The sequence below is a fragment of the Anser anser genome (genome assembly GCF_964211835.1).
Source record: "Anser anser genome assembly, chromosome: 7".
Lineage (NCBI taxonomy): Eukaryota > Metazoa > Chordata > Aves > Anseriformes > Anatidae > Anser > Anser anser.
In genome coordinates, this window is record NC_139727.1 from 5,691,703 (window position 1) to 5,719,115 (window position 27,413).

General features: G+C 36.6%; 2 protein-coding genes across 10 annotated transcripts in view; both read left to right on the forward strand.

Annotated features, from left to right (window-relative positions):
- Window positions 1–27,413, forward strand: part of LRMDA (leucine rich melanocyte differentiation associated) — a 669,624-nt gene that overhangs the window by 218,901 nt on the left and 423,310 nt on the right.
- LOC310902275 (uncharacterized protein) overlaps window positions 1–27,413 on the forward strand; it is a 261,603-nt gene that overhangs the window by 171,153 nt on the left and 63,037 nt on the right. For 2 of the 9 annotated variants that reach the window (XR_014586601.1, XM_083843532.1), the window contains exons 1-3: window positions 14,981–26,092; window positions 26,855–26,947; window positions 27,017–27,105. The exons of 4 other annotated variants lie outside the window; for them this stretch is intronic. Coding sequence is in view for 1 of the 5 variants with exons in the window: in XM_083843532.1 (XP_083699658.1) it covers window positions 26,864–26,947; window positions 27,017–27,105 (173 nt within the window). In the remaining 4 variants the exon portion in view is untranslated. Of the gene's footprint in view, window positions 1–14,980; window positions 26,093–26,854; window positions 26,948–27,016; window positions 27,106–27,413 lie in introns of those variants that run through there. 3 more of the 9 variants (XR_014586603.1, XR_014586602.1, XR_014586604.1) reach the window with 3 other exon arrangements.

Here is a 27,413-nt window from a genome sequence, read left to right on the forward strand (position 1 = left end):
GACAGCTCCTGACCACCACATCGCCCACCAGTCCGTCACTGTTTGTGAACAGAAGGTCTAGCGGGGCACCTCCCCTGGTAGGCTCTCTAACCAGCTGCGTCAGGAAATTATGAGCCATTTTATTCTTCAGCTGATATGTGAGCAGAAAAGAATTGAACTTGACTTTGAGATATGGTTCGTATGGCTGTCAATTATGTAAGAAACTGATCTGGTAACTATTGGAGGCTTGAGAAGCGTGGAGTGCCATGGTGCCATTTAGCGGTAGCATTTTGGAGGATACTTGTACTTTCATAGCAAGGCTTGCTGGAGTAAACACTGCGTTGGATGTCTAAAGGTAAATACCATAGAAAGTCTTGGCTTTGCGACTACTAAGCAGCTACCTTTAAACCAAACCAAACAAACAAAAAACAGCAATTGTTTTTAGGATCTAAAGGAAAATGCTGTAATTCATAGCAACTTTGAAACCTTTGACCAGGTTGGTTCTGTTCCAGTTCTCTCCCCTTTCCTGTCAGAACTGTAGTTCCTCCTTGCTTACAGTCTCATTTCTAACAATTTTAGCTAAGCATTATAAAGATGCTACAATACTCAACTGTAGCATATCATCATGTTTTTGCTTAAAAAATATATATATGCAAGTGGTATGCTAGGACCAGTTTAATTCTGGTATGGTTTTTGGTAGAAATATGTCAACAAAAAATTATGTATCAGAAGGATCAGCTTTATGTCTTCCTTGGTCTCCAGCTAGAAACTAGAAATTATGTACATTAAAAAAAGAAAAAAAAAAAAAGGCAAGACTGGCTTTAAACTCTGTTGTGAGAGGAGGGGGCATACTGTACACATAATCATGTGCATGCATGCATACATACATATTTGATATGGACAGGCAGTCATTTTCTTCCATACAGATCAATCATTGTCTTTCAGTTCCTGTCTTGTCTGGCATCTGCTGACCCATGCTTTAATTCTGTCAGGCCAGAGATATACAGGCCTTTGTAGTGTGCTTGTACTTCATGTCATGTCCCAGTGTTGTTGTACATCTTGTTTCAGAGATATTTTGCTATAATGTTCTGTGACCTTTTCCATTGAGTGAGGCAGTTGGAGAGCCACTCAGTGAGGGAAAATTGAGCTGTTTTATTCCTCCCTAAGGAGCCTCATGTTTCCTTTCCACCATTCATTTGAAAGCTATCATTTTCTTGATTTTTATAGCAGAAAAACACCATTGATTCACAGGATGCTAGATGCTAAGAGTCCTCCTATTGACATGCCTATTGACAGTTTTCAGTATATTCTGCATCTAATTATCACTCTTGGCTAAATGATACACCATGTGGACTTGAGAGATGGAGTCAATAGCTCTCACTGTATTGTTCTAGCAGCCCCTATTGAGGTTGGTGTTAAAGCGGTGTGATTAATGCAATCAGAAAGAAAATTTCTGTTGGTGTACTGCATAATTAAACAAAGTACTGAGTGACTGGTGACAAAACCAGGTCTGCCAAAGTCATCAGCAAATGAGAAAAGATCTCTACAGTAAATGGCTGAGACATTGAAGAATCTCTTTTGGCATCTTGCGTTTTTCAATTTTCAAGCGTTCGATTTTTCTTCCTGGTATGTTGGAGAGGTTTTTTTGCTTTCCATCTCTTCCATTAGATAGTATTAAAAACTAAGCATATTAATTTATGTCTACATTAGTAAAGTTATGCTGCTAATGCTATTATAAATGGGACTATTGTTACATTTTACATGATCACTTTTAAATAAAGAACCTAATTATGTGGCTTGTACACTGAGACAAGCAAAGTGAACACTCTTGGATTTTGGAACGTGAAACAGTGTTTTATCTGCATCTGGTTGTTGGTCATTAATGTTCATAAATGCTGCTTTTATTTAAAGCTATCTAATGTTTTGATTTGCTCTTAAGTGTTATGTCTTTAGAATATGAAGCAACCATATATTGAAAGGTATTCCTTTTGTATATTTACAGGTTTGTATATAATATAGATGTCTTTGTATTCTAATATATGTTCAGTGAATGGATACATTGAAACCTTATGAACAGTTTGGTTTTTTTTTCAGAAATGGTACCAAATAAATATGGCTTAATGTTATGCCCTACTTTGGAATTTAAGTATATTTGGTTGTTGCTGCTGGCTTTTTTGTGTGTGTGTGTGTGTTTCAGGGTATTTTGGCAGATGGAAAAATTGTGTGAAACATTTATAAAAAAAATTCTTATTTTCATGATATTTATTAATTGATGGCTGGCAGAAATCATTTGAAGCATAAAGAGTCTTTATGTGCCAACAGCTAAATTGCCAACTCCAGAAAAAGTGTTCCCTATTTTTTTCCTCTTTACTAAGCAATTTCTTTTGTACTCATGGGACCATGAAACAACTCATTCAGGGTTTCCCAGTGAGTATAAAAAATGACATACTTGGTATTTCTTCCCTTGTCACCACTGTGTGTCCCCCTAGTATTCTCTGTGGAACAAAGTGGAAGGCTGGTATGTGACTGGACCAAGAAGTCACAAGATATCTCTGGAGCTAAGCTCTAATGCTGGATATCCTCCTCTTTACAGTAGTACAATTACTTACTATCACCAAAGAATAGGTGAGTATATAGTAGGGAGAAAAAAGCTCAAAATAGCATTGTTTTAATTCTGTTGTTCAGTCCCCTCAAATGTTACTTTTGTTATGTTCATAGTAGAAGTCCTGAGTGAAACATGCCAACAGAATGCTCTAGAAATGCTCTGTCTAAAGTTATTAAGAACATGAAAATTAGGACATCCAATTATAATTGGATGAGGAGTAGCATGGACAAGGGACCTAAGGGCTGCTGCTTTTTTTTTTCTCAAGCATGTAAATCCTTGCTGAATTATATAGTGACAGATCAAGCTGCTGCTTTATTCCATATGTTGTCAATGTATTTTTTAACCAAATTAAAGTAGATATTTATTCCAAATATGCCTTACATTGCTACAATCATAATTTTTGTTAAAATGTAGAGATATATTCTGTAATAGATTTCTATCACTGTTGACTACTTTGCAATATTTATTCTTTCTCAGCAGATCTGAGTACCAATGAGTTGAAACAGGTTTAGTTCTAAAGTTATTAACCACTGACTTTTGACCCTTACCTGCTGAAGTTTGGCTCTTCACTGTTAGTATCACAAAATAAATATTAACTATATTTAGTCCTCTTTAAAATAGGATGCCCAGATATATGCATACAAAACTGGGGCTACATTCTACTTGGTGTATGCATTAAGACTGCACAGAAGTAATATTGTTTCTCATTTGTCATATAATCTCTGTAGGTTTCCCTTCCATTTTTTTTTTTTTTTTTCCAAACCCAATTCACAACTTCAGCTGAAGAATCCTGCAGCTGTCGTTATTATACAAACAAGCTTGTGGAAAAGCAGTGCAAGGCTGAACTAGCAGCAAGCATATGGAGCACTCATTTTGGAGTGGTACATGGGAAAGAGTGCAATGCTGCGTTTTCCCTCTGGGATTGTCAAGAAAGGTAGAGCCCTCAGAGAGAGAATCCAAAAGCACAGCAGATCAAAGTGTGTTTGTGACTGGAATGCCCTAGGGTTAGTGCAGTGTGAGGTGCAGCTTGGCAAATCACCATGCTTACAAACAAAAGAGTGTACTATATTCAAATCTTCCTCCAAGCGTTTCAGCATTTCAGAATGACAAATTATTGTTTTTGTTATTTCTGCATTTGGAATTGTTTATGCATTTCAAATGATCTGTAAAGTGAATTGTGTGCACTCAACAAACTTTTTCTTTAAAGTAGGCGGGTTGGAAAAAGCAATGCAGTCACATTAAATGCCAACTATTCTGTTCTTCATTCGGTTAGACAAACAGTAGCCTAAAAAATGGCAGTGGATTAAATTGATATAATGACAAGAATTCATATAGTATACTGTAGATGGGAAGGGGAATACTGCAGTGTCTTTGAAGTAATATAATGCACTTTGATCTTCTACATATGAAAAATCTACTATACCTGTATTTGTGATGATTCCAAACAGTCTCACAATATGGTAAATGCAGTTGTTACAAGCTGCTGTTTAATTTTAAAGACTGATCTATTTCATCTAGGATACATTTCTTAAAGATAAGTATAAAACCACGTTGGTTTGTTTGAATTGGACATCTACTGTAGATTTCGCAACAATGTCTCACTGCTAGTATGTGTATTGAACAAAAAGATTAATGGGAATGTATGATGACTTGAGGGTTTTAAATTATTCATTTGATGAAGGCTTGTTCTTTTATGGAGAGGGGAAACCTACATTTTCTATATTAAAAAATCCACATTTTAAAAACTAGCAATTTCAAGGTTGTATTTCTGGCACATGGGAATCATTTTGAAAGACTGAAGATAAGATAAAATTCTGCAATGTATTATATGTAGGAACTAGTTTTCCAAGAGTGATGATGAATTAACGGGATTCTGTTAATTCATTTTTCAGAATCAGTTAATTCAGTTTTTTAGAGAGGTCTTTCTGTCTTGAAATTCTCCAGAAAGCATTTGGATTGCTTTGTAATACCTTGACATTTGCTAGTACACGATTTCACATGTGGTTTCATCTGAAATCAGCAGATACTAAATGGAGGGTAACATACTATGAGTTGAGGTTTATTTACATTAGAGTCACAATATAGCTCATGAAGTTAGAACTGGCTTAACCCCTCGACACCTTCCCATTTCCATCCTCCCCTTTTCTGTTTTCTTTTTGGACTTTTATTGTTTTAGTCCCGAAATAGACCTGCAGTAGATCCTTGTCATAAGGTGTTAAAAAAAAAAAAAAAAGGCATTGCAAGAAGAAATGACTATCAAATAGGAGGACAGGAAAACAGTAGTGTTAATACTTAACAGTGTCTGATATCAAGTTCTTGAGATTGTTAAAGATACCTAGATTGATAAAATAAATGTGGTCATAGAATCATAGAATATCCCAAGTTGGAAGAGACCCACAAGGATCATTGAGTCCAACTTCTGGACACCCAAAAAATCAGACTATGTATCTGAGAACATTGTCCAAACACTTCTTGAGGTGGTGTAGGACATCACAGTACTTTTCTTTTGCTCTAAAGTTAGAAGAAAACATTCTTAATAGAAAGAAAATACTTTTTTTCATATTTTTAATCTAACATTAGTATTCATTTTAATAAGTTTCATGATAATATTTGAAAATCACTATTAAAATGGGAAACAATGGTGATGTGAGATAGATGTCAAAAAGTCAAAGCAAAGGTAAGCATTCTCAAGCAAAAGCTTATTCTCTTCTTGGGTTTCTTGGATTTCTTGGATTTCTTCTTCTGTACAACCGACTATAGTGTGATTTCTTTGCTTCAAATTTACGAGATTGTGAAATCTCTAATTTTTTGCAACACTCCTAACGCAGCCCAGAATGCTGCAGGCATTTGCTGCAAGGGCATATTGCTGGTTCATGTTCAACTTGGTGTCCACCAGGACCTCCTGGTCCTTCTCTACAGAGCCACTTTCTAGCTGGCCAATCCCCAGTGTGTATGGGTTTTGCTGTCTACCATGAATTGGACATTGCAACTGCAGTGATAACACCTTTTTGTGTGGGAGAACTTTTGTGGTTTTGGTAGTGTAGGTGAGATTGGTTCAGTCCAACTAGTGAAAACTAGGTTTCACTTCTGACATTCACTTACAGCTTAACTTCAAGCTTATATTGCCAAAGTCATAATATACCAGCGATGAAGCCAGATTAAGGTGTTTGATCCAATCTCCTGTGTTTGTTGTAGCTATGTCATGTCTGTTGTTCGTGATCTCTACTTGAAAAATCCCACCCCTCCTCTCTCCAGATTGTTTTATACCACAGTTTCACAAAAAATTGAATTGTTACAACAGAAAAGACTAACCTTTGGCAAGACACTGAGTAACTGGGGAGTGGGAAGGTGAAAAACGATACCATAAAAGCTAAACCTAAGTCCATTCTTTCATTATCTTTCCACATAACCATTCGGTTATGCAGTGGCACATTGATCATTCAATTTTGTCATTCCTTGCATAGCAAAGGCAAGGGATTGCTGGCACTTGTACTATGGATGCTGGGGACTCTTGGAGAGCTGTTCATTAAAAATCTGATGTTGAAGATATCCCTTGTGAAAGACAACTGCAACTGCATTATGTTGGAAGAGTTTATATTTAAGACTAGATGACTTTCTTAATAAGTTTACCTGGGCCCTCTGAGAGACATCTGTTATTTCCAGTAGTGAAAATGTGTCTTCATGTAAATTTGTGATGGTGGATCCCATTTGTGTGCATCTAGAAAGGAAGAATAAATCTTGCCCCTTTTGACATCTACTTTGGGTTGCATGACAATGGGTAGAGATAGAAGGGTTTTATCAGGCACAAACCTTAACCTTTGTATTGCTGAGAGTGACTACTTTGGCAAAAGTGATAGAAGTAAATCTGATGGTGGTTGTGGTAATTAGCAGCACCCTGCAGTGAATGCAAATGTTTGATTTCCTCAGTGCTACCTAAGGTGAATAAATTCAGAATCCCAGCTTTCATCTTGTATGGATTCGTGCTTGTTAACTATTATGTCTTCAGCTGGGATGTCTAATGCCATACATGTTTTCACTGAAGCTTTGTTAAGGTCTGTGAGCTAGTGAGAGCAGTGAAGACCAAAGCGTTGGCCAGTGTTTTAGCAACTTTATTCATATAATGTCAGGCTAGCCTGGCAGCAGTAACTCAGTGGTGCGTTTGGCTTGTCATCAGGGCAAACATCCTGGCACATTTAGATGTACAGCATACCATCTTTTACATGGAGTCTTGAATATTGCAGCCCACAAGCTAGTCTTCTGCTCCATTTGAGACAATTCAGCATACACATGAGAGAGCCTGTCGTGTCAGCAATCTGCTGTTTTGTTACGAACAAAACTGTTAGCTACTTTAGCTTTAAGTCTTGCTTATATTTATTTTCCTTGATTAAACGGAGCATGACTCTTATACTGCTGATTCTTACTCTTCAAGCTGCAGACAACTTGTTGTCCATATGCATCTGGCAACTTGCATAATCCTGGCTCTATCACTTTGCTGCCTACTGCTTCTACAGATGTCCAGCGCTTTCACTGCAGAAAGGAATCTAGATGTCTGTAATAACAGTTGGAAATAAGGAAGAAATGCCAGCCTGCTTGCCTTTACTGTTAGGCACTGGTATTGTACCAACTAACAGGCATATGAAAATAGCTGAATAATTTCACAAGTTGTCTTATCTTTTTCAGTAATTTTGTAGTCACTGGTGGGAGGTGTCAGAAACCTGATTTAGTATTGATTTTGGACCCACTTTGTGTGGGATTTGGACTAGGTGGCCTGCAGAGGTCCCTGACAACCTTAATTATTCTGTGAATTGTGATTTGGAAATGTTTCCAAAATGCTCTTTATGTGAGATAGCTACCTACTACGGAAAAAGTCTGGGAGATACTACTGTCTTTCAGGAGAGAGAAATTGGTAAACAGCAGCCTTTAATACCCATAAATTAATACCTGTTTGATAATTTCTCATACCCTTTGCTTCTACCTAAAAAAAAAAAAAAGTCCTTGCGCTTAATGGATATTTATTAACTGAAGTAAACCATGCTCTGTTTCTGTGGGGCTAGACTTTATTAAAAATATTCTAAATTTAAATTGGAATGTTTGCACAGGTTCACCATAAGGTTCCTTACAGGCGGTATAGCAAAGCAGCAATAGTCATTATTTATTTATTTATTTATTTCTATTTTCCCAACTTGTGGAGGTAATGATATTCAGAAAGCCACCACCCTGAACCAAAATAGTCATATTTTGACTGAAGTGTTATTGCCAACCGAGAACACATAGCATTTTGACAGAACCAGATCAAAATGCTTTGAATTTTGGAAATGATTTTTCTCCTGCTATTGAGTACTCTGATGAAAGAGGAACAGTTGTCATTTTGAAAGCAGTGTTCTGTACATGGTGAGGATTTCCAATTAGTGCATTTTAAGACTTGTATAAGATATGATGCTTAAAAATGGGACATAACAAAATGAAATTGTCACAGCACTTTCTAATAGAGTTCTGAAAAAAGTCATTGTATGGCAGTGCAGTTCACATGCATGTCTCAGTTTTCTGACTCATTTTCCCATTCCTCTTACAGAGAACCTTTCATAATTATCTAAAAGTTGCATGTAAAGAGTATTCCAGATTATACAATGGGCATATTGTAAGCTGTATAACATGTATATACCAAAACTCCATCAAAACAGAAATATTATGAAGTAGTATTCAGAAAATAAATATTCAGTATTTGCTCTTCTAAATGGTAATTGCACTAGCCAGGCATGTGCATGAAGGTAAAGAGCCAGAGTCCTACCAAAGTGGTGGCAGGTGGACAACAGCTATAAATTAAAGATGTGCCAGAGAATAAATTAGAGTTACAGAATGACAAATCTGTAGCTGATGGTAAACTGACCGGATACAGGTTATGAGCAAGTTTAGGATAGACAGCTCATGCAAATAATCTGGACCTAACTTGTTCAATGCCTGAAGAGGTAACTGGCGATCCTGACAGAGAAATGCTGTGCTTTAGCCTCTAGGTAATATTAGGAGGGATCACAGAGGACCTAATTATGCAGCCCATACTCACATTGGTGTGTACTTGTAAGAGCAGGTCTCCTGGACTTCAGTGGGATTATTTCCATGAATAGCCTTCCAAACAGTGATTTCAGTGATTCATTACAGTGTCCAGGTATAAAACTGTTTTCTATTATAAATGGTACTTCTCAGCTGAAAATAGTTAAAAGCACTATCATTCATTCAAAGAGCAGTATGGTGGATAAGTGTAAATGAGATTTTATAACTAGTTGTCACTCTTTTGCACACTAAGTTTAATTATCAGAAAAAGAAATATCATTTACAATATTTACACCAAAGGTTAATGACATGAAGTACTTTATTATGCAAACAATGACATTTTAACAACAGGATGCATCCTGAAGGGAGCAGTTTTTTCCCTTAAGCTTTATTTGTTGGTCTCAGACAAGCCACCTTTGAGCAGGTAATATTAGATGGTTAATGTGTACAAAGATAGCTTCTAGTTCCAGATTAGACCTTAAAAAAGCATTCTGAATTTACAAATGCATCTTACAAATTACATTCTACAGTGAGAGAAGTAAGGAATGCTTTTTCATCTTAATCATACTTCTCCAATATATTATATTTAGCAAAAACAAATGAGTAATATAAAAACAACTTGGACTGAAAGTCTGCCATAAAACCATATGGAATTGTCAATTCAAAAAATACATTTCTGTTAATGGTGCCTTGGATTTCTTTTGGATTTATTTATCAGCAGCAATACACGATGGAACAATCTCTCTTAAGAGATCATAGGTTTCATATTGTCCTTTTCATGTGTTTTTGAGAACTGGTTTTGGCTGGGATTGGAGAATACAGTGGCTATGTACTCTATCAGTTCAATGGGTCTGCTGTTTGTAATATCATGATTTAAGATGCTTGGTTTGTGCTGAAGCACAAGGAGCTCTTCTGCAACTTCTGTTAGGATGCCTAGCTGCAGCTGAACAGGCTCCACTGAGGAGCAGCTGTGTGTAATCTCTGCCCAAAACAAGGCAGCTTGGCAGTGTGTGAGTACAGATTCTTGTGTGCCAGTTGCATCAAGATTAATTCCCAGCTGTAGTGACTTGCTAGGAAAGTTTGTAATGTAAATAAGATACAGTCTATCAAGCTGAAGGTCATGAAATAATATCAAAGCAGAGTGGTGTTGTTACAGAAATTGTGATTTAGTCATTCAAAACAAGCAAGTTATTTATTTGTGTAGCACACAAATATAAGCGTTTGTATTCTCTTCTGTATACGTACCTTAACACGTTAAGGTACAATTGAGGGATTTCTATCCTAATTCTTACAGATGCTGTGAATACTTGATCTTTTAAGACTTAGTTTGTATTGACCACTATTTAGGAATAAAGTGATCCCATTTCCCAAGAAATGTTTGTGTTTTCAAAATGTTCCTTGGCTAGTTACGTGTCTAAACCCACAGCAGTTAAGGGAGTAACCCAGCCCTGCCCTGTTTATTTGGGATGTTTTCTTTATATATTCTCTGATGTTGCCTTTCTGTTTTGAATCTAAATACAAAGGAAGAGATTCTGTCTTTAGTCATATACTTTGATTGTGCTGTTGTTTTCCTGTGAAAGAAGGAAGGAGTGTGAAACCATGGGTGTGCTTGGAGAATCAGGGCTATCTGTTGGATTCCAGATCTTTGTGTTAAGAATTTGTTCCCTTTCTGTGTGCTGTTCTCCTTGCCTTTTGAGATCCTAATTTTGTCCCTGAAGACTTGATGTTCTAATGTTGCATGAATCACACCCAGGAGCGAAAAAGCAAACCCAAAGAAATACTAATGGACTCTTCCAGAATTAAAGATGACTGGAAATCCTCTGGACATTGAAGTACGTGTCATCTGCCCAGCTCTTGATGAAACCAAGACGATGGTTGATGTTTTGTGTGTGTTTGGCTGTTACTATCATTGGAAGAAGCTAGAAGAATGTAGGGAAATTTTTCTTGCTGTAATAATGGCAGCATGCAGTTCAGAACTTCAATCTAGCAGAAGATCTGCTCATCTCTCTCCTGCTTGCTCTCACTACTGAATCAGGTCACTAACTAGTTTCTACTGTATTCTGGTATTTACGTTGTAAAACAAAATACTGCAAAAGGACATGTAATGTAATCTTTGACAGTTTCTTTAAAAAAAAAAAAAAAGAAAGAAAGAAAGAAACACACCTAGGCTTTACCCTGGGGATGAATTGTCTGTTGTGTTTGTATGCTTAGGGCTGTGGTGGTTTCATAGTAGGCCAAGCTCATTACACAGGCAGCTCTATACATATTTCTGTCCACACCTGACAGTTTATTCATTTTTCAAACCTGTTGAACAATCTTTCTCTATGCCAGGAGATGCTTCTGCCTTTAATCTTATTTCTGCCTTTTTTCTCCTTTACCACTCTGGGAATTATTTGGACCTTTGTTTCCCCTCATACCAAGAGCTGAGTTGTTTGTGCCTTCTGTTCTCCTCCCCTGCCAGTGATCCCACACACCTTTTTATTTTTTATTTTTTAAACTCTTGCCAGAAGTTTTGAGCAATCCTGTCCCTTCCTCAGTCTTTTCTGCTGACTCCCCCCTACATGTTCTGTTTTTATTTTTTGGTGAACTATATCCTTTTGTATGTTAGCGTAGTTCACAAAAGCCCCAAAGAGTTTTCAAAGCATTGGGGCCGACTGAATGAGAGCCAAGAGCAATCAAGTATTGCTACCTCTGAGTAGGGCCTTGAGAAAGAACCGTGTGTTTGTAGCGTTCATTACGAGTAATATTTCCTGTATGCATAGCTGCTTTTGTCTGGGAATCCAAATTGTTTTACAAATATTAATACAGCCAAGTAACACCTCTTTGGGGCAGGTGATAACGTGTCCTTCTGAATTCTTGTTTTTGTAATTTAATTTTCTTAACTCATTATGACTTATGAGATTGAAAGCTGCATGTGATGCTGGGAGTAAATGAGATGAGTTAATCTTTCTCATCTGAGAAGTTTGACTAGAATAAATAGCTGGGTTGATTCAAAATGAATTACTAAGAGACATTTAATCAGAATTTGAGTCTGTTACAGACTGAGATGGGAACCCCTTCACGTTGGAAGCATTTGTTTACTCTAGTGTTCTGCTACACAATTTATATTGGAAATAGTTAAATGCTGTTTTTAAATAGTCATGTTTATATTGTTATATTCTTCATTAATTTTGCTGTGAGTGTTCTTACTCTGGTGTCTTTTCCAGCTTAGTTTAATTTACTTTTAATGCACTTTAAAAAAGTGTATTAAATTGAATTAATCAGGAAGTTGCCTTGTTATTGCAAAATAACATTTTTGAACAATTACAGGTGCAGATCAGACCTCTGTCACATCTGAGCAGCTGGGAGTTGTTAAAGCCTATATTTATTAAGGGTTTCCACTTTTTGTCTGGGTTTTCCCAGAGAGAAATATGTATATCTGCTCAATGTAGTGCATTAGAAAGAGAGCACATGCTCACTTTGGGAATAATACAATTTGGGAAAGGAAAAAAAAATGGGAAAGAAAAAGGTAACATAGTTTAAAGAATATATATAGCTGGAAAGCAAAGCACAAGAAGGTAATTGTTGGAGAGGCTTTTTTGTTTGTTTGTTTTTTCTCTCTGAAGAAGACTTTATCAAGCAGTCTTCTGTATTAAACCCATCTCAAGAGGAAGTGTTGTACCAGGTATGGACCATATATAATCAGAAATGGATGTAGCTTTGCCAAGGTTTAGGTGTCATACCCTAGAAATGATCCTAGAGTAAAGCTGTGCAGTGTAAGTCTTCACACAGGGCATCAGTAACACTGAAAATTTTAGTCTCGTTAATTCACGATGCTGTCATTCATTTATTGGAATAACAAAAAACATTTGCTGTCTGTGTTGGATTAAAAAAAAATTAAAAGTGTAAAATTATAACAAAAAATGCTTTCTGGTATGCAAGTCATTTTCTCAAAAACACTTTTTTTTTTTTTCTTTTGGGGGGGGGGGGGGGATGGTGGTGGTGGATCTTATCAGTGTTTATAAAACCTGAAGTGTGGGAGACAGAGAGATCAGAGGGATTTGGCCAACCTCTTTTCAGTGGTTTGTGGGGACAGGACAAGGGGTAATGGCCACAAAATTGAGCACAGGAAGTTCTGCACCAACATGCGAAAGAACTTCTTCACAGTGAGGGTGACGGAGCACTGGAACAGGCTGCCCAGGGAGGTTGTGGAGTCTCCTTCTCTGGAGATATTCAAGGCCCGTCTGGACGCCTACCTGGGCAGCCTGCTCTAAGGAACCTTCTTTGGCAGGGGGGTTGGACCCGATGATCTCTCGAAGTCCCTTCCAACCCCTACAATTCTGTGATTCTGTGATTTTTAACACCTAAAACTAATAAAATGGCCTCTTTATAAGAGAGGTGCTAATAATGGCAAAATATCTCTGCTAAACTTCACTGTGTATATGTAATTTTCTTCCTGCCAGATAATTGCATTTCTGGCTGAAGTTCTGAGCACCAGTCATGTTTCTTGCCCAGTTAAGTCAATGACAGGTGTGTGGTCTGTCTGATTTCGTAAGGATACACAGTGCTGACATGTCCTATTTAAAAGATGTGAACTCAGGTGTGTCTAAAGCAGAGGCTGGTTCTAGCACACACAATATTTATTCTTTATATGTCAACCTTTTATTAGTCAGTGTGAAATATTTATGTGTGTCAGTCTAGATTCATGTGGTGACTTCTCTAAAAAGAGGGTCGTACAATAAAAGATGAAAACAAAGTTTATCTGAATGCTACTAGCAAGCACAACACTTTAAAGATTTTTTTCTCTAAAAGATGTCACAATGTACTAAGGATTTTGAGTATTTAGATATTCCTATTTCTTTTGACTTTCTGCTGAAGGAATAAGGAGTATAATTTTTGTACGGAAATATTGCTGGGCCATCTCAAATTTCTTTTAAATTGCAACATAACTTGAAAGTGTTGATGATATGGGGTTAATATACCTTTTAAAGATCAACTTGACTACAGACACGTGTTGGAAATTTTGTTTCTGGAGCACAAGAAAATAAGCAACTAAAGTCCTCATCCAAGAGCAGGGCATGGCAAGTAGTGAAAACATTTATGGCATTTTAACATACATTGTTGGAAATATATAAATATATGTTCATATGTATTCATATACATACTTGCATGTTCATATATATGTATGTGAACAGATAGTGATTCAAGTGACATTACTCTGCCTCTTTTTCATCTTCTGTCTTCAAGTGCTGAAGGCTGTTAGGGTAGTCCTCCTAGATGTGCCTAGGCAACACAAGGCTGGACTTACAGAAAAATAACACCTAAATTTGAGTTTGATAGTGGGATTTTTTTTATGGATGTTGTATTATGGTGATATATCAACAAGAAAATGAGAGAGAATTACAAGCACCTTTATCTTTGACTAACCCAGGTAAGACCTGGTACTCTTTGTTTTATCTTGCCATTACAGACATGCTGTTATCTAACTTTTGTTATCTAACTTTTAGTTGTTAAACTGCATGGAGCAGGTAGACCCCTTGCGGTATGCAGTTTTTCACTGTTAATGCTGGGCATCCCTAGTCTTGGGTGGCCTGTGTACAACAGTACTGAGCAAGGTAACAGCATACTGCCGATTAATTCTGGACTCCATCTTAACTTCATTTATTTCCTGGGCCACATTTCTTCTGTTACCTCAAGCTATTCAGACCTTTGTTGTTTTCTGCCAGATGTGATCAGGGAGTCTGACAGACAGCCCATCTGAAAATTGGTCATGTTTCCTGCATATTCACACAGATTTTATGGAGAGGACAGGATCAAAACTTTTTTTTTTTTTTCTTTCTGATTAGATGAAGAATGGCATCAACAGTGAAATTTTGGGCATATTTAGAATATAGGCATATTTCTTCTCTGTTGCACTGTGGCATTTATATCCATGGTATTGCTTGGCTCATGAGAAGTATTGCTAGGAAAAGAGCTAAAGTGTTTTTGAGGCTATATGGAGAAAGAGGGGAGGTGGTATTACAAATACAAGGGAGGAACTTCTTAAAAAGACAAAGCAAAAATACAAAAGCAGTATTTTGATAAAAATCTTAGCTGGCTATAGGGAGGAGAAAAGTTTAAATAATCTCCTTTAGGATATGGAATTGTTCCCAGTGGGTAAAAGCAGAATGAAGTCATTTGTATAAAATGCTTTTTGAAGTATATGTAAAAAAGTAACAAATTAGCTGCAAAGAAAAAGCCTGTGTTTGCAGTTCTTCCACCCTGGGCCTCCTTACAACATCCTATTCCCATTCATGTTTCTGTGATTTCTGTGTGTAAGACTGATTCTGTAGATAAATAAATAAATAAATAGAGATGTTTTCATTGCCAGATATGATCATATGGGGGGGGGGGGAGGAGGGAGAGAGAGAGAAAGAGACAAGACTCATACAGAACCTCTATTTCAGTCCATAAGAAAACTGAAAAAAGTTTAAGATAAGACCTTGTCAGAGAGCTCCAGTTTTGTCCTAGGTGCTGCTCCTTATTATTTAATGAGTGACAGTGTTGTTTTTCAAGTATGGTCATCATATTTGGAAGGGTCTAAAATAAAGCACTTCTGATTCCACTAGGAAAAAAATGAAGTGCAGTCTCTATAGCTCACAGATGTTGTTGTTCCATCGAAAAGCATAAACTCAACGTGCAGTAGAGGAAGAAATTTTGTGATGTTCTTGCCATTGGTGGGAACAGTGCCCTTCAAATGCTTTGAATCGCATCATTGACATTTGGTTTCTTTTTTTGATGCTTTTCATAATTTTTGTAAAATATACCACACTTGGTGCTGTTGAGAAGAAATAAAATTTATGGAAGATGGAAAGAAGTGCTTTACTGCCAGTATGCAGCTTTTAGCCCTGATTTGTTGTAAAGCTAAGAGACAATTTAACATTCGGGCTGGGGAGAGAAGGGGGTTACCTAAGGGATACTGTTGTTGAGGAGAGTGTAATTTTACTGTCAGATATGCTTGGACTTATTTTTGTCAGAGTAATTTGCAGTAATCTGTGGGTTATTTGTGCTCTGATTTTCTCAAAAGTACTGTGATGTGTTTCTTGAGACCTATTGTACAGTTTGAGTTAACGTGTGCCTTAGACTGCACCTGCCTCGCCAGTTCTGTAACCTCCCTTGCCAGTCACGGAAGGGTGCGCTGCCATTCGTGGACTTGTGGGGACCGCTCACAAAGTAGGCTGGTACTCCCTTTAATTCTGGTGGGAACAGATGCTCTCAGCGCTCCTTGCTACTCTGCATGGGTAGGAGCACTATCATCCCGGGTTCAGTTTCTCTTGTTTATAGAGGTATGGAATTGCACTTGTCACCTTCAATTTTTTTCTGTTCTTTCCTTATTATTATTTTTTTTCAAGTGATTAACTATACCTAGAGATTTATTTAGAGAAGTCTAATAAACTGTTTGTACTCAATGCGTATGTAAGTAATGAGAATGAATGTGACGGCTACATATCTACATAGCACAAAATACATGTATTTTAATATCACTCTAACTTTAAATTAGCAAAAGGTTTCCCCTCCCCCCCTTGGAAACTATGCTTTGTGGCTTAATCAGTCTGTCACTTAAGTAAGGATACAATTTAAATTATCATGCTTGTATTAATTCCCCTTCATTTGTATGTTTTATGTATTTTGTAGCCATATTTTTAAACATCTATTGCAAATACACTTAACAATTCTAGTAGAAAATTACTTTTTGTGTTTCTGTAATGATCCCCTTGAGGTTATTTTTGCATAAATCCTTTCTTTTATTTTCAGATACAGATCTGTTTTACAGTAGAGAAAAAAAGCATTCATAGCAAAAAATGTAAATTATTTTTTTTATATAAAAATCCTCTGTGGAACCTAATTTCTGAAATATGATGATCAGAGGCACCTTTTTTATTAAAAAAAAATAGTAATTTGTATATTTTTTTATAATTACAAATTCCTTTTTATAACAAAAATATGCAACTCTTATCAGTTCTACAGTATTCACTGTAGATACCTGAAGAGGAATATTTTCTACATAGTGCTTAAATTTGTCATGGACAATTTTCTGTTAAGCATAATAATAGATTCCTTGAGTACTTATACCTCAGAGGAGCCTGAATAGACATCTGTTGCAATTTCTATTAAATCATAGTGATTCCATTTTTATGTATTTCATTTCACTTGATATATAGTTCTCCCCTTTCCCCTTCTTTTTATCAGTGTTGAGGCATCACAGGAAGTTCTTACTAAACTTTGTCAAAAAATAGAGTCTTGAAACTCGAGAGCTTCATTTTACATGGCATTAACTTAGGAAAGGGAGATCAGCAGTGCATGCTGATTTATGGCAATAGTTATTGAATTTGAATGCCATCATCTGTTTTCCATAATTCTATGCATTTTTTTGGTATGGAACATAACTTACCCCAAAGCGGCATTTGTTTGTGAGTTTGCCAGTCAATATCTCTGACTTACTTAATGGCTTTAGATAAGGTTGAAAGGAGCTGGTATTAGTTTTACTTTAATATATGGCAACAGCACAATATGATTTGTAAAGGTTTTAATTAGTTTTTATTTATTTACTCTTTTGATGCCATCTAACTTGTGTGTAGAGTCTCGAGGACAAGATAAAGCAGCGTTCCTCTGACCAACCATACCATTGGTACAGGATTTACCATCGCAAAGCAGAGTTGCACATCTCCATAACACTTTGCTGTCACTGCCAGTTTGGATATTCCAAATTTGGATAACTATCCCTTTTGCTTATTGCCTAGTTGAGCCTGTCTCTAAGTTTAAGGAATTGATATCTTTTAGCATGTAACATTTTTGGTTTTTAAGTGTATTTCTGCTGTCAGTGGCCGTTATTAGTATATGCCAGTATTATTTTAAAGAAAGAGTTTTCTATAGAGAATTTGTATCTGCTTTAGTAAGAAGTTACTTGGGTTGTTTGGCTTTTGGATACAAGATTTATAGTTTTTTAAATAGTTTCAATGACTCTGAATTTGTGCATGTTTCATTCCGTATCCTACTACTGCTCAATGAAATATAACTGCTTATTGAATTTTCATTTCTCTCTCTCTCTTTTTGGTTTGAACATAATGGTTTTGGGATCATTTATTTATTTATTTTTAATGGAAAATAAGTCAAAGCTTCCTCCCTTGGTTCTTTAATCCATAATTATTTCATTGTGAACTATTACACAGTAGGAGGGCAATCTATGGCAAACTTAAGATCCTTTTACAGGATCCATGTTTTTCCCCAACCTGTTTAATAAAACGGTAGCATGAAAATAGGAATCACAAAATCTGCCTGTATCTTAGGTGGTTGCTTTGCAATAAATGTTCTTAACACATTCATTAAGTGTGTGGATGCAGCATTCATATTTTACAATGTAACATGCTTCATCCAATATGCCCACTGGCCTCCTCAATCAAACTAATACAGATGAACACAGACAACCAATATAGACCCAAATGGGCTCACAGCAACTCAATCAGTAAAGCACAGAAATACCATTAAGTGATATTCACAAAAAACTCACTTCATCTACACAGTTTTTGGAAGCATACAAAATCCTTTCAGAAGATAAGCCTGGCAATGGTTCACTGCATATTGCATCAGAAAGCTCATGTACATGTATTTAGGAAAATTAGTATTTTAATTTTTCTGTGCAGAAACTCAAATGAAAATTGTGAGTTGCTCTGACTTCTGAAAGTTAACTTCTGAAGGTGTTCCACACTTTAATTTTTCTGAGCATTTTCTTCTTATTAGATTTGATTCTTTAGCTCTACTTACTCACTAATATCCTTTATAGTTTGCTTTTCTAACTGATAAAAGTATCCTGGATTGGACACACTTTCTTACTCACAGTTGAATTTATTTTATATTGGTATCTATGGTGCACATGTTTTCTGGGAAATGTCTTTCCCTTTAAATATTTGTGTGCTTCAAGTAAGCTGGAAAATGGAAGATGGATGTCCACTGTGATGTATTGCTGGCCTGGTACCAAAAGATGCTGAGTGGCTTGTGTCAAGGCATTGCATACATCACAGAATCGGTGCCCTAACTGACTGTAGTGTGACATAATACATTACTTTCATGAGAAGATTGAACTACTCTTCTTTGTATAGGACAGTATGTATTTCTGGTATGGTGTATTCTGCTGCACAGTGTTTTGAAAATACTATACATCTATACACACCATTTCGATTTGTGCATGTGAACCTGTATACAGTTTGAATGCATGTAGTATTCCATTTTCTAGTAAAGTTACCAGAGGAGTAAAAGAAAAATTTGCTGGGCCTATTCTTCACTTAGCTTTTTATTTTTAACAAATGAAAAATACGTAGAGCAGTTGTCATTTGTTAAAGTGTAGCAGAAAGAGCGAAACAGGCCAGTGGATGCTTCATCAAGAACGCTCATTCAGAATGATGAATGTGGCTAAACACACATTTGTTCGTAAAACTTGCAGAGTGGATGAGCATCATTAAGCATGAGGAATAGGTGCAGCACGCTGAGAAGAGAGTGGAGCAAACAGATGTTGTGAATTTTTGCAGACATCCTTCATCCACCAGTCCATCATTAATATGGTTGAAGGTGATCCTTTCTTTTTATTTAATAAGCACAAACAAAGTGTGCGCACTATAATACTGCTGAACACACTTTTTCCAGAGGGAGTAGTGTTTAGATAGGGGGCTACTAAAATGCAAATAGATTTACTATTTACGAATGGTGATAGCATGTCAACCTCACGAGCTACACATACGCTTTGGCATGGCTACTTTCTTTCCTCTTCGAGTGGCTTTATTTGACAAGCTTCTCAGTATAAAGGTCTGAATCTGCAAAGGATGCCCTGAAAATCCATTTGATCTGTGGAATTAACCTTTCTGATAGTTTAAGTGCTAATGCTGATTTGTTGCTTCTCTATTCGTGTGAGAGAATTCCTTTATATATTGTCATAAGTTTTCAGTCTTGGATGTTAATTGAAATGTATATTTCTGCGTCAGATTTTAATTCCTGATGTTCAAAAGGTTTGGAGGAGTGCTTTTAATCTTTAACACATTCTTTTGAAGTTCCGATTTTTTTTAATAACACTTTCTGCAATGATGAACTCTTACATTAAAGTATCTTTCAAGTCCACTTTTACAGGTACCTAACAGTCGTCTTTTGATGATGAACTGCTTCTGTGGTGGTCATCTGCATCTAAGAAACGGTTATTCTTAGGTTATCAAATCTTTTGCATGTACGAGTACTTGTTAATTATTAGCCATTCAAGTTAGAACGAGTGCAGCCTTTCACAGCCATAGACATGTGCTCCACTAAACAAAATGGTGCTAAAAGGTATTTCCCCCCGTAGCTGTTTCTCGGCTACTGGAGTGCCTGCTGGGTTCCTGGGAATCTCCCTATCTGTGCCTAGCCTTACACAATAAATGCAATAAATTCACACACTATTTATGTGTGAATTTATGCAAGTATAGACAAATGTTTACAGGACTGCAGCCTGAGTGAAAGTTGCAGGAAGATGACCTTGAAACAAGGGAAGAGAGAGCAAACGTGGGAAAAACATGATTTTGAAAGTACCAGAATTATGAGAAGTGATACAGTGGTGGTCAGTCATATGTTTCTCTGTGTAGAGGCATACTTTGCAGCCTTTAGGCATGTCCCGGAATAGAAACAACCCCCTGCACTGTATTTTGTACCAGCAAATTAATAGTAAGTCAAGCAATCCTAATTATCTCTCCACAGAGTAGAAGGAGAGGAGGAAAAAACCAATAACTTGATAGCGCCACTTACTCTAATTTGTTCATCTGTACGTTTTGTGATATTAATTATCATTTTCTTTGTTAAATTTTTGATGGCTTTTGAAGTGTTAGTGAAGATGTTGCGTAGAAATATTATCATGGAATGTTATGCCAACCATGCTGAATTCCTCTCATTAGGGAGAAACTGAACAATCTTTTACATCTTTTCTGAGGTTAATACAAATAGGTGATTTGTACCAGAGGCAAGGTCTTTAGCAAGAAATCCCAAGAGTCCTTTTCAGTTCTGCATACTTCTGAATTTTGCAATATAGAATTTCTAAAAACACTTTCACTACATTTTTTTTTTTAATTTGTCAAACCTTGTCTTTTGTGAGGTATATGGGATTTGAATTTTCATTGCTTAGATGTGGAGAAAAAAAATTCTTTTTACCTGAAGATTTTTATAATTAAAGAAAGATCAGCTGCTGTCTCTGTTAATATTATACTTTTCCATGCTTTGATGAATAGTTAAGGAACTATTACTACCTAGTCAGATTGCCTGGCTATGTCAGTTGTCGTGCTTAATTGCTTTCCTAAAAAGACAATTTGACTGTGGTATTGCACTGTGCTTGTGGCCCTTTCTGCTAGTATATTTTAGTCTTCTGGCTGGGAAGTGTGTGCAGGTTGATCTTTTCTATCTGGAGAAAACGAATGCTTGTAGGCCTGGGTGCTGGATGTCATGGGGTTTGAAATCCTACCTATTTCTAAAGCTTTGTTTTAATGTGCAAAACCTTTGGCAAGTAGAGAATATAGGCCTGCTTTCACACGAATGTGAAAATGGGGCTAAAGACTGAGCCCAACAGGCTAAGTAGAGGCAATACCAATACATTGGAAGTAGTAATTTTTTTTCATGGACACAGAGATAATATGCATAATCATTTTTAATTCTGTGTACCATTTTAGGAGATCTAAGCAAGGAAGAGTTTCAAGCTTGAAAGGCAGGAGTTAATTCATTCAGAACAGTGAAGATATTTTTTCTAGATCTCTCAAACTATAAATGACTTGAAGGAACTGAATTGCAGTGGCTCAGGTTGACAGATTTAAGTATGTATTGAATATTTTTTGACCAATTAACAGAATTTTTGTTCTGATATTTTGCAAATCGTTTATCCTGTCATACATGGATGATTTGTGCAGGTCAGTTCTGCTTTGAGATATTGCTGTTTCTCCTGCTTAAATGTTAATATTCTAAATTGAATATTTAGCATCTGCTAAACTGTATAAAAATTGGTAGACAGTAAGCAAAAATGCTTTCAGGATATGTCGTAATGTGCTTATTCATTCAGTTTTACAGCCTCTGTAAACACAGTTTGTAGTTTGTTCTTTGTTGAGAAACATACACGAGAATCTTCATAAACTGAGAAACCTATAGCGGAGTAAAATTGATAATGTGGGCAATTATCTTAGACATTAGTTAGGGTCTACATGAAGTAGTTTTGGTTAGAATTTACTAGTGACACATGAGTGGCACTATATGTCAGATCAGAATGTTTACTGAGATAGTGCATTCTGTCTTGTCTTAATGTTTATCATTTCATTTTTTTCTTAATATTTTTTTTGTTTTTCTTTTTTTTTGTTTTTTGAGCTTAAATTTACAATTAAATTAATTTTGCTTGGCTTTAGGCTTTGTGATACAGACAGGGAAAAGAATACAGTTCTCGAGTTCCATCAAATTTAATGCCAAACTGCTACTCTGAAACAGTTCTTTAATAAATTTTCAATACTGAAATAACATACAAGTAAGGAGGAGCTCCTTGGATACTATGAGGTGTAAGTATACCTGTCAAGTCTAAATCCTTTTACTGATACAATAGCAGCTCCCCCAGTAACCAGAACCTTTATCAGTAATGTGCAAATTTACAAGGGAATGATTGGATCAGTAGCCTGTACGGATTGACACCAGCTTGAATGTTGCATGCCAGCTCCAACAGTTGTAATACAAAACGATATGTGTGCATGCATAGAGATAATCTTCCTGCATGGGGACATTGTGTTATGTTCTCTTTAGTTAATGGGGGTGAGCTCTGGCATATGCTGATGCTAAACTGGTGAAACTGTATGCAAATGTTGATGACAGTGGATCACATCATTCCCAATCTGAAGATACGCAAGTATGGAAGCCTCAGTTCCTGATTCTAGGCCTGTCATTTGTACCCTGCAGGGAAGGTATGTAACTTTCCTATACAGGCCTTTTTTTTTTCTTTTTTTTTTTTAAGAGGGGAATAATGATGCTGGCTAACTTGTGAAGAGGTAGGAGAGGACAGCTATGTTAACTGATCTTAACTAACTGGGGTCCACAAAATGTTGTGTAAATGCAGGAGAGGATGTTTAGTAAAAACAAAACCTTTCAAATTATCGGAAAGGGAATCCAGGATATGCAATTTCTCTTTTCAAAATCAGTATCAGGATATTTGGAGGACAGGCTATCACTATTATGTTAAATTGTGCTACCTACAACATAAGCTTCTGTCTTTGCTAAAGCTGCCAGTTTTTATAAACAACTGAAGACAGAAAGGGTTTACTAAGAATAATGTTGAAGCCCAAAAGAATCCTGCAGCCTATAAATCTTAATAGAGGTTCTGAGATTCCAATGGGCTGCATGTGTCTCTTTTACCCAACCTCACTCCATCTTGGCTCCCCTGTGATGACTGCAATTTTCTTGAAACACAGGCACGGTGACTTGAATTTACTCATGGCACTATTTGCCTACAAACAGGAATACATGCATATAACCTATGCAAATCAATAAAAGCATGTCAAGACCCCTTAGATCGCAGTACTCTGCTAAAATGCAATTTATCATGCTGCAAATGAGAGTAAGAGACTAGGTAACAAATAGTGTCTGATCATTTAACTAGCACCTGTTGTCATGCATTTGAAAACTGCATTTTTCATTTGACGTACAGTAAATTGCATTTTCATATATATTGAATGGAAGGGGGACTAGGGGATGTACATATGCAGGATTTTATGAACAATGGGAGTTTTACAGCTGCTCGCTTGAAGAGGTCATATCAGAGTCTAAAAATCTATTTGTTCAATTGTTGGGAATGCAAAATGTCTCTAGCTATTTAGAGAAGAATATGAAATGAGAAGTTTCTAAGATAATTCACAGCATTGATAAATGTATAATTACTCAGAAAAAATGTTTTACATAAATATCTAAATCCACAGTGGTTTTTATTTATTTAATTATTTAAAATTCTAAGAATGTGACAGGCTGAGAAGAAAGGGACACTTTCTTTGTGAAGTGCCTTGTTCGTTTCTCTCGTGCCCACATTCCTCCCCACTGCATCCCCTTCTTTTAAGACTTTTTTTTTTTTCCAGAGTTTTATGATTGATTGCAAATTATAACCTTAGATATGTGCACAAGAGTGTGTGCAAAGGTTGGAGAGAGATTTCCGTGTTGAAGAATACCCTTCTGCAGAATACCTAGAAAATTTGTTGGCTGGTATAAAACAGCCAACTTTGGCTGTTGTTTTTGCTGAGATTAATCCAGTTATGGATTATTCTGCTGGTATTTCTTCTGCTTCATGAAGAAGTAGTCTTGGGGACTCAGGAAAACTATATACAGCAATGCTGGGGTGATAAAGGTCTTTTCTCCTGGACTAACGGCTTTGCAAATGCTCATGGATTTTGCTACCACACTTGAACAAGAATCTTTTGAACATTTTCCCTATATATCCCCATCTGTATGTCATGTAGTTCAGTTCTTGGACTTGACAAACATCGTGGGTAGGTGTCATAATTTTGTTTGGCACAGAAAAACAGCATCTCTTTTCTTACCTTTGCGATTATTCTCTGTGCATTAAGGAATTTATTTTGTTTTTGTTGTTGTTTTTTTTTAAGGTTCATTTGAGTTATTAAATAGGTCTGCTTGAGCATTTCACTCAGGATTTTTATAAATTATAAATTATCTTTTTATATTGTCTGTCCAAATAAGAGATTCAGAAGAATTCATTTGCTTAATATTTGTGACAGATTAATTAAACTTCTTTTATGTAATAAGCATGGGATACTACTAGGATTCTGAACTTCATTGTCCTGCTATTTTCACATTAGTACTAGTATCAGCTATGTTAATTAATTCGTATAGATTAAGTTTTTCATTCAATCTGAATGTTGTCCTAATGCTAGCTATAAAACAGGTTTATGAAGTGTATGTGTAGTTTTGTGTCATAGAACATTTGTGAGGTTAGTCTGCGAACTGAAAATTTTGCATTTCATTTGTATACATGTATGAACAAATGTCTTTGTGTTCCATATTGTGCCAGTTTGCCTCCATGACACAGTATACTTGTGGGTTTTAAAAAACAACAGAAATGAAAACAGACAAAAAAATAAACAAAAGCAGCAAATCTTCTCTTCTTCTGTCTCCTACAAGGATAATTGTGTACACAAGAATATTTTTCATAATGTTATGTTTTAAGGATTTTGTGCTTTGTAGACAGACTGAAGACTTCTATTTTTAACTTCTGTAAACGACTACTTGCAGGTTTCATTGATGTACATCTTTTTATAGAAATGCATTTATTGTTTAAAAAAAAAAAAAAGACATGAAGACATGAACATGATATCTTTAGTGATACAAATATAGAAATATGTAAATTTGAATAGTCCTAGGAGGTTTTAATTTTCAGATATTTTTAGGAACATAAATGGGAGTGACTGAATTTTGCTAAGTTAGGTGTAAATGCTTATTTGTGAAAAATCCATCTGATGCTTATTAACAGCAAAGAAAATTCAAGCAGTGTAAAGATGAACTGGTTTGCAGTATTTCAGCTTGATTTTAGTAGCAATGAAATGTAAATTGTGTTATGGTGCAGAAAACTATGCCAAGTCATGGGTTTTATTTCAGATCATTAGTATGATGAGCATGTTCTGTTTATGTGAACAAAACTCTTATGAACACTAATCTGAATGGCTACTTAGTCATTTCAATCAGTTTGTAATTATTGTTTGGCAACAAAAATACCAGTTTCATTCAATAAAACTCTGTAGCCTTATATAATTATTTTCCTAATTCTTTCCTTCCATGTCCTTGTTTTGGTATCATGTGGTGGTGCAGTAACTCATTTTTTTTTTCTTTTCTAATTTTTATGTCCCAGTGGGTTGACCTCTCACATGATGCACAAATATATATAGAGAGTACCCTTACTTCGCACACAGTGGAGCATATACATATGCTTGAAATAACAATCAAGATATTGTGGCCCCAGGAATTAACACCACTTTATTTGAAAAGACAAGTGTGTTATACAGCTTATGTACGTATGTGGCAGTCTTTAAGGAACAGAGAGTCTTTTAAATATTTTAAAATAGACGTATTTTGAAATAGCATTTTTATACTGTGTTTATGATTTTTTGTTTGTTTTGGAGGGGTGTGGTTTTTACACTAACCACAACTTTCTGAAGATACAGAAGCCTTGTTTAAACCCACCATAGCCTAGGAAGGTAACATAGTGTTATCAATAGCCACCTGTGCAGGGGGATGACTTGAGGTTGGTTTCTGCTGCCTTCCCACACCTGCCAGGTCAGTAGCCCCACTGCCTGGTCAGGCCTTTCCCTCAGGTGCAGCCAGGGGTGAGGGCAGCCGGGCAGGGAGGTAATTAAGCTTCCTGCCCGTGAGAGGGCAGCTACAGCTAGGGGAGAAGCCAGGAGGAGAAGTGCTGAGGTAACTAACTTTCTGTGGGGTTTGCTAGTATTAAAATGGTCTCACTGTCACAAAAAAGTTTTGTCGTGAGAAGGAATAGATTTTAGATGTTGTATTTGGCCTGGCTGGAACATAATTTTCTTCATGTCAGCTTGTGTAGTGCTGTGTTTTAGATGTGTGACCAAAACACTGTTGGTAACACAGCACTTGGTAACACACCAGTGTTTTGAGCTATGGCCAGCTGGGGCTTGCCCAGCATCTAGGCCTGCCTTGACTCCCATTGTCATGCAGTGAAGGGATTGGGGTTGGGAGGGGATGCAACCGGGTAGAGGACGCGATCTAACCACGGAGGTGTTCTGTGCCGTGAAACCCCAAACTCTGAAGTAAAATGGGAGAAGAGGGGGCTTAGGGAGGTGAGCAATCTTCACTCGGGAGATGGCTGGGCACCCGCCAACCCATGGGAGGTGGTGAGTGAGTGCCTTTGCATTTTTATTTTCTTTCTTACTTACATTTCTCCTTCACCTACTAAAAAATTTTTAGCTCAGCCCACAAGTTTTCTTTTTTTTTTTTTGTCATTTTCCCCTGTCCCATGGAGGGAAGGGGGGAGGGAGCGGTCAGCTGTGTGGTGCTTAGCTGCCTTCCAGGGTTCACCCACCGCAGAAGTGCTGGAAACTCTGTAATGGTGGTCAACTTCAGTGCTGGCTTTTCTGCAGATGTGTATTTTCAATACTTGCCTGCCAGTCCTCTCTTGGCAGAGGTTGCCTTTGTTTTCCTCCTTTCCAGGGAAAAGTCATGTACCAGAACTGTTGCAGGAGGAATAGAGGCAGGCAGCAGATCTACTCTGGGGCTGGGGGAAGAGCGAACACCAAAGAGCAGGTAGCACTTCTGAGTTGTTTTGAATCCCTTAATACTTACAAAGGTAAAAAGTATCAGTTTCTTCTGAAGGCTCTGTCTTTTGACACCATACCTACAGGTGGGGAGAGAATAACAGCAGTGGAAAACACTGAAGTTGGTATGCTCTTCTGGCTTAAAAGGTGACTTGTTTTTCTTCTTGCCCCAGGCCTGGGATAGTGGGGATACAAGGAGACCTTGAATTTTCCTTAAAAATATTTATACCTTAGTTTTTGTATAAAGATGTATTTTCTTAATAGATGTAGAAAAACTTATTGGAAATCCTTGATTTTACATGTTTAAAGGTTTGTTTATGAAGGAATAGATGATTTTTGCAGAAAGACTACCACAATCATGCATGGAGGCACCAAGGAATTTTTGTTTTCTATGCCTCTGTAGAGTTAATGTTTTATCTCTTTTCCCCACCTATTTTCAGCTTTTGAAACTTGGA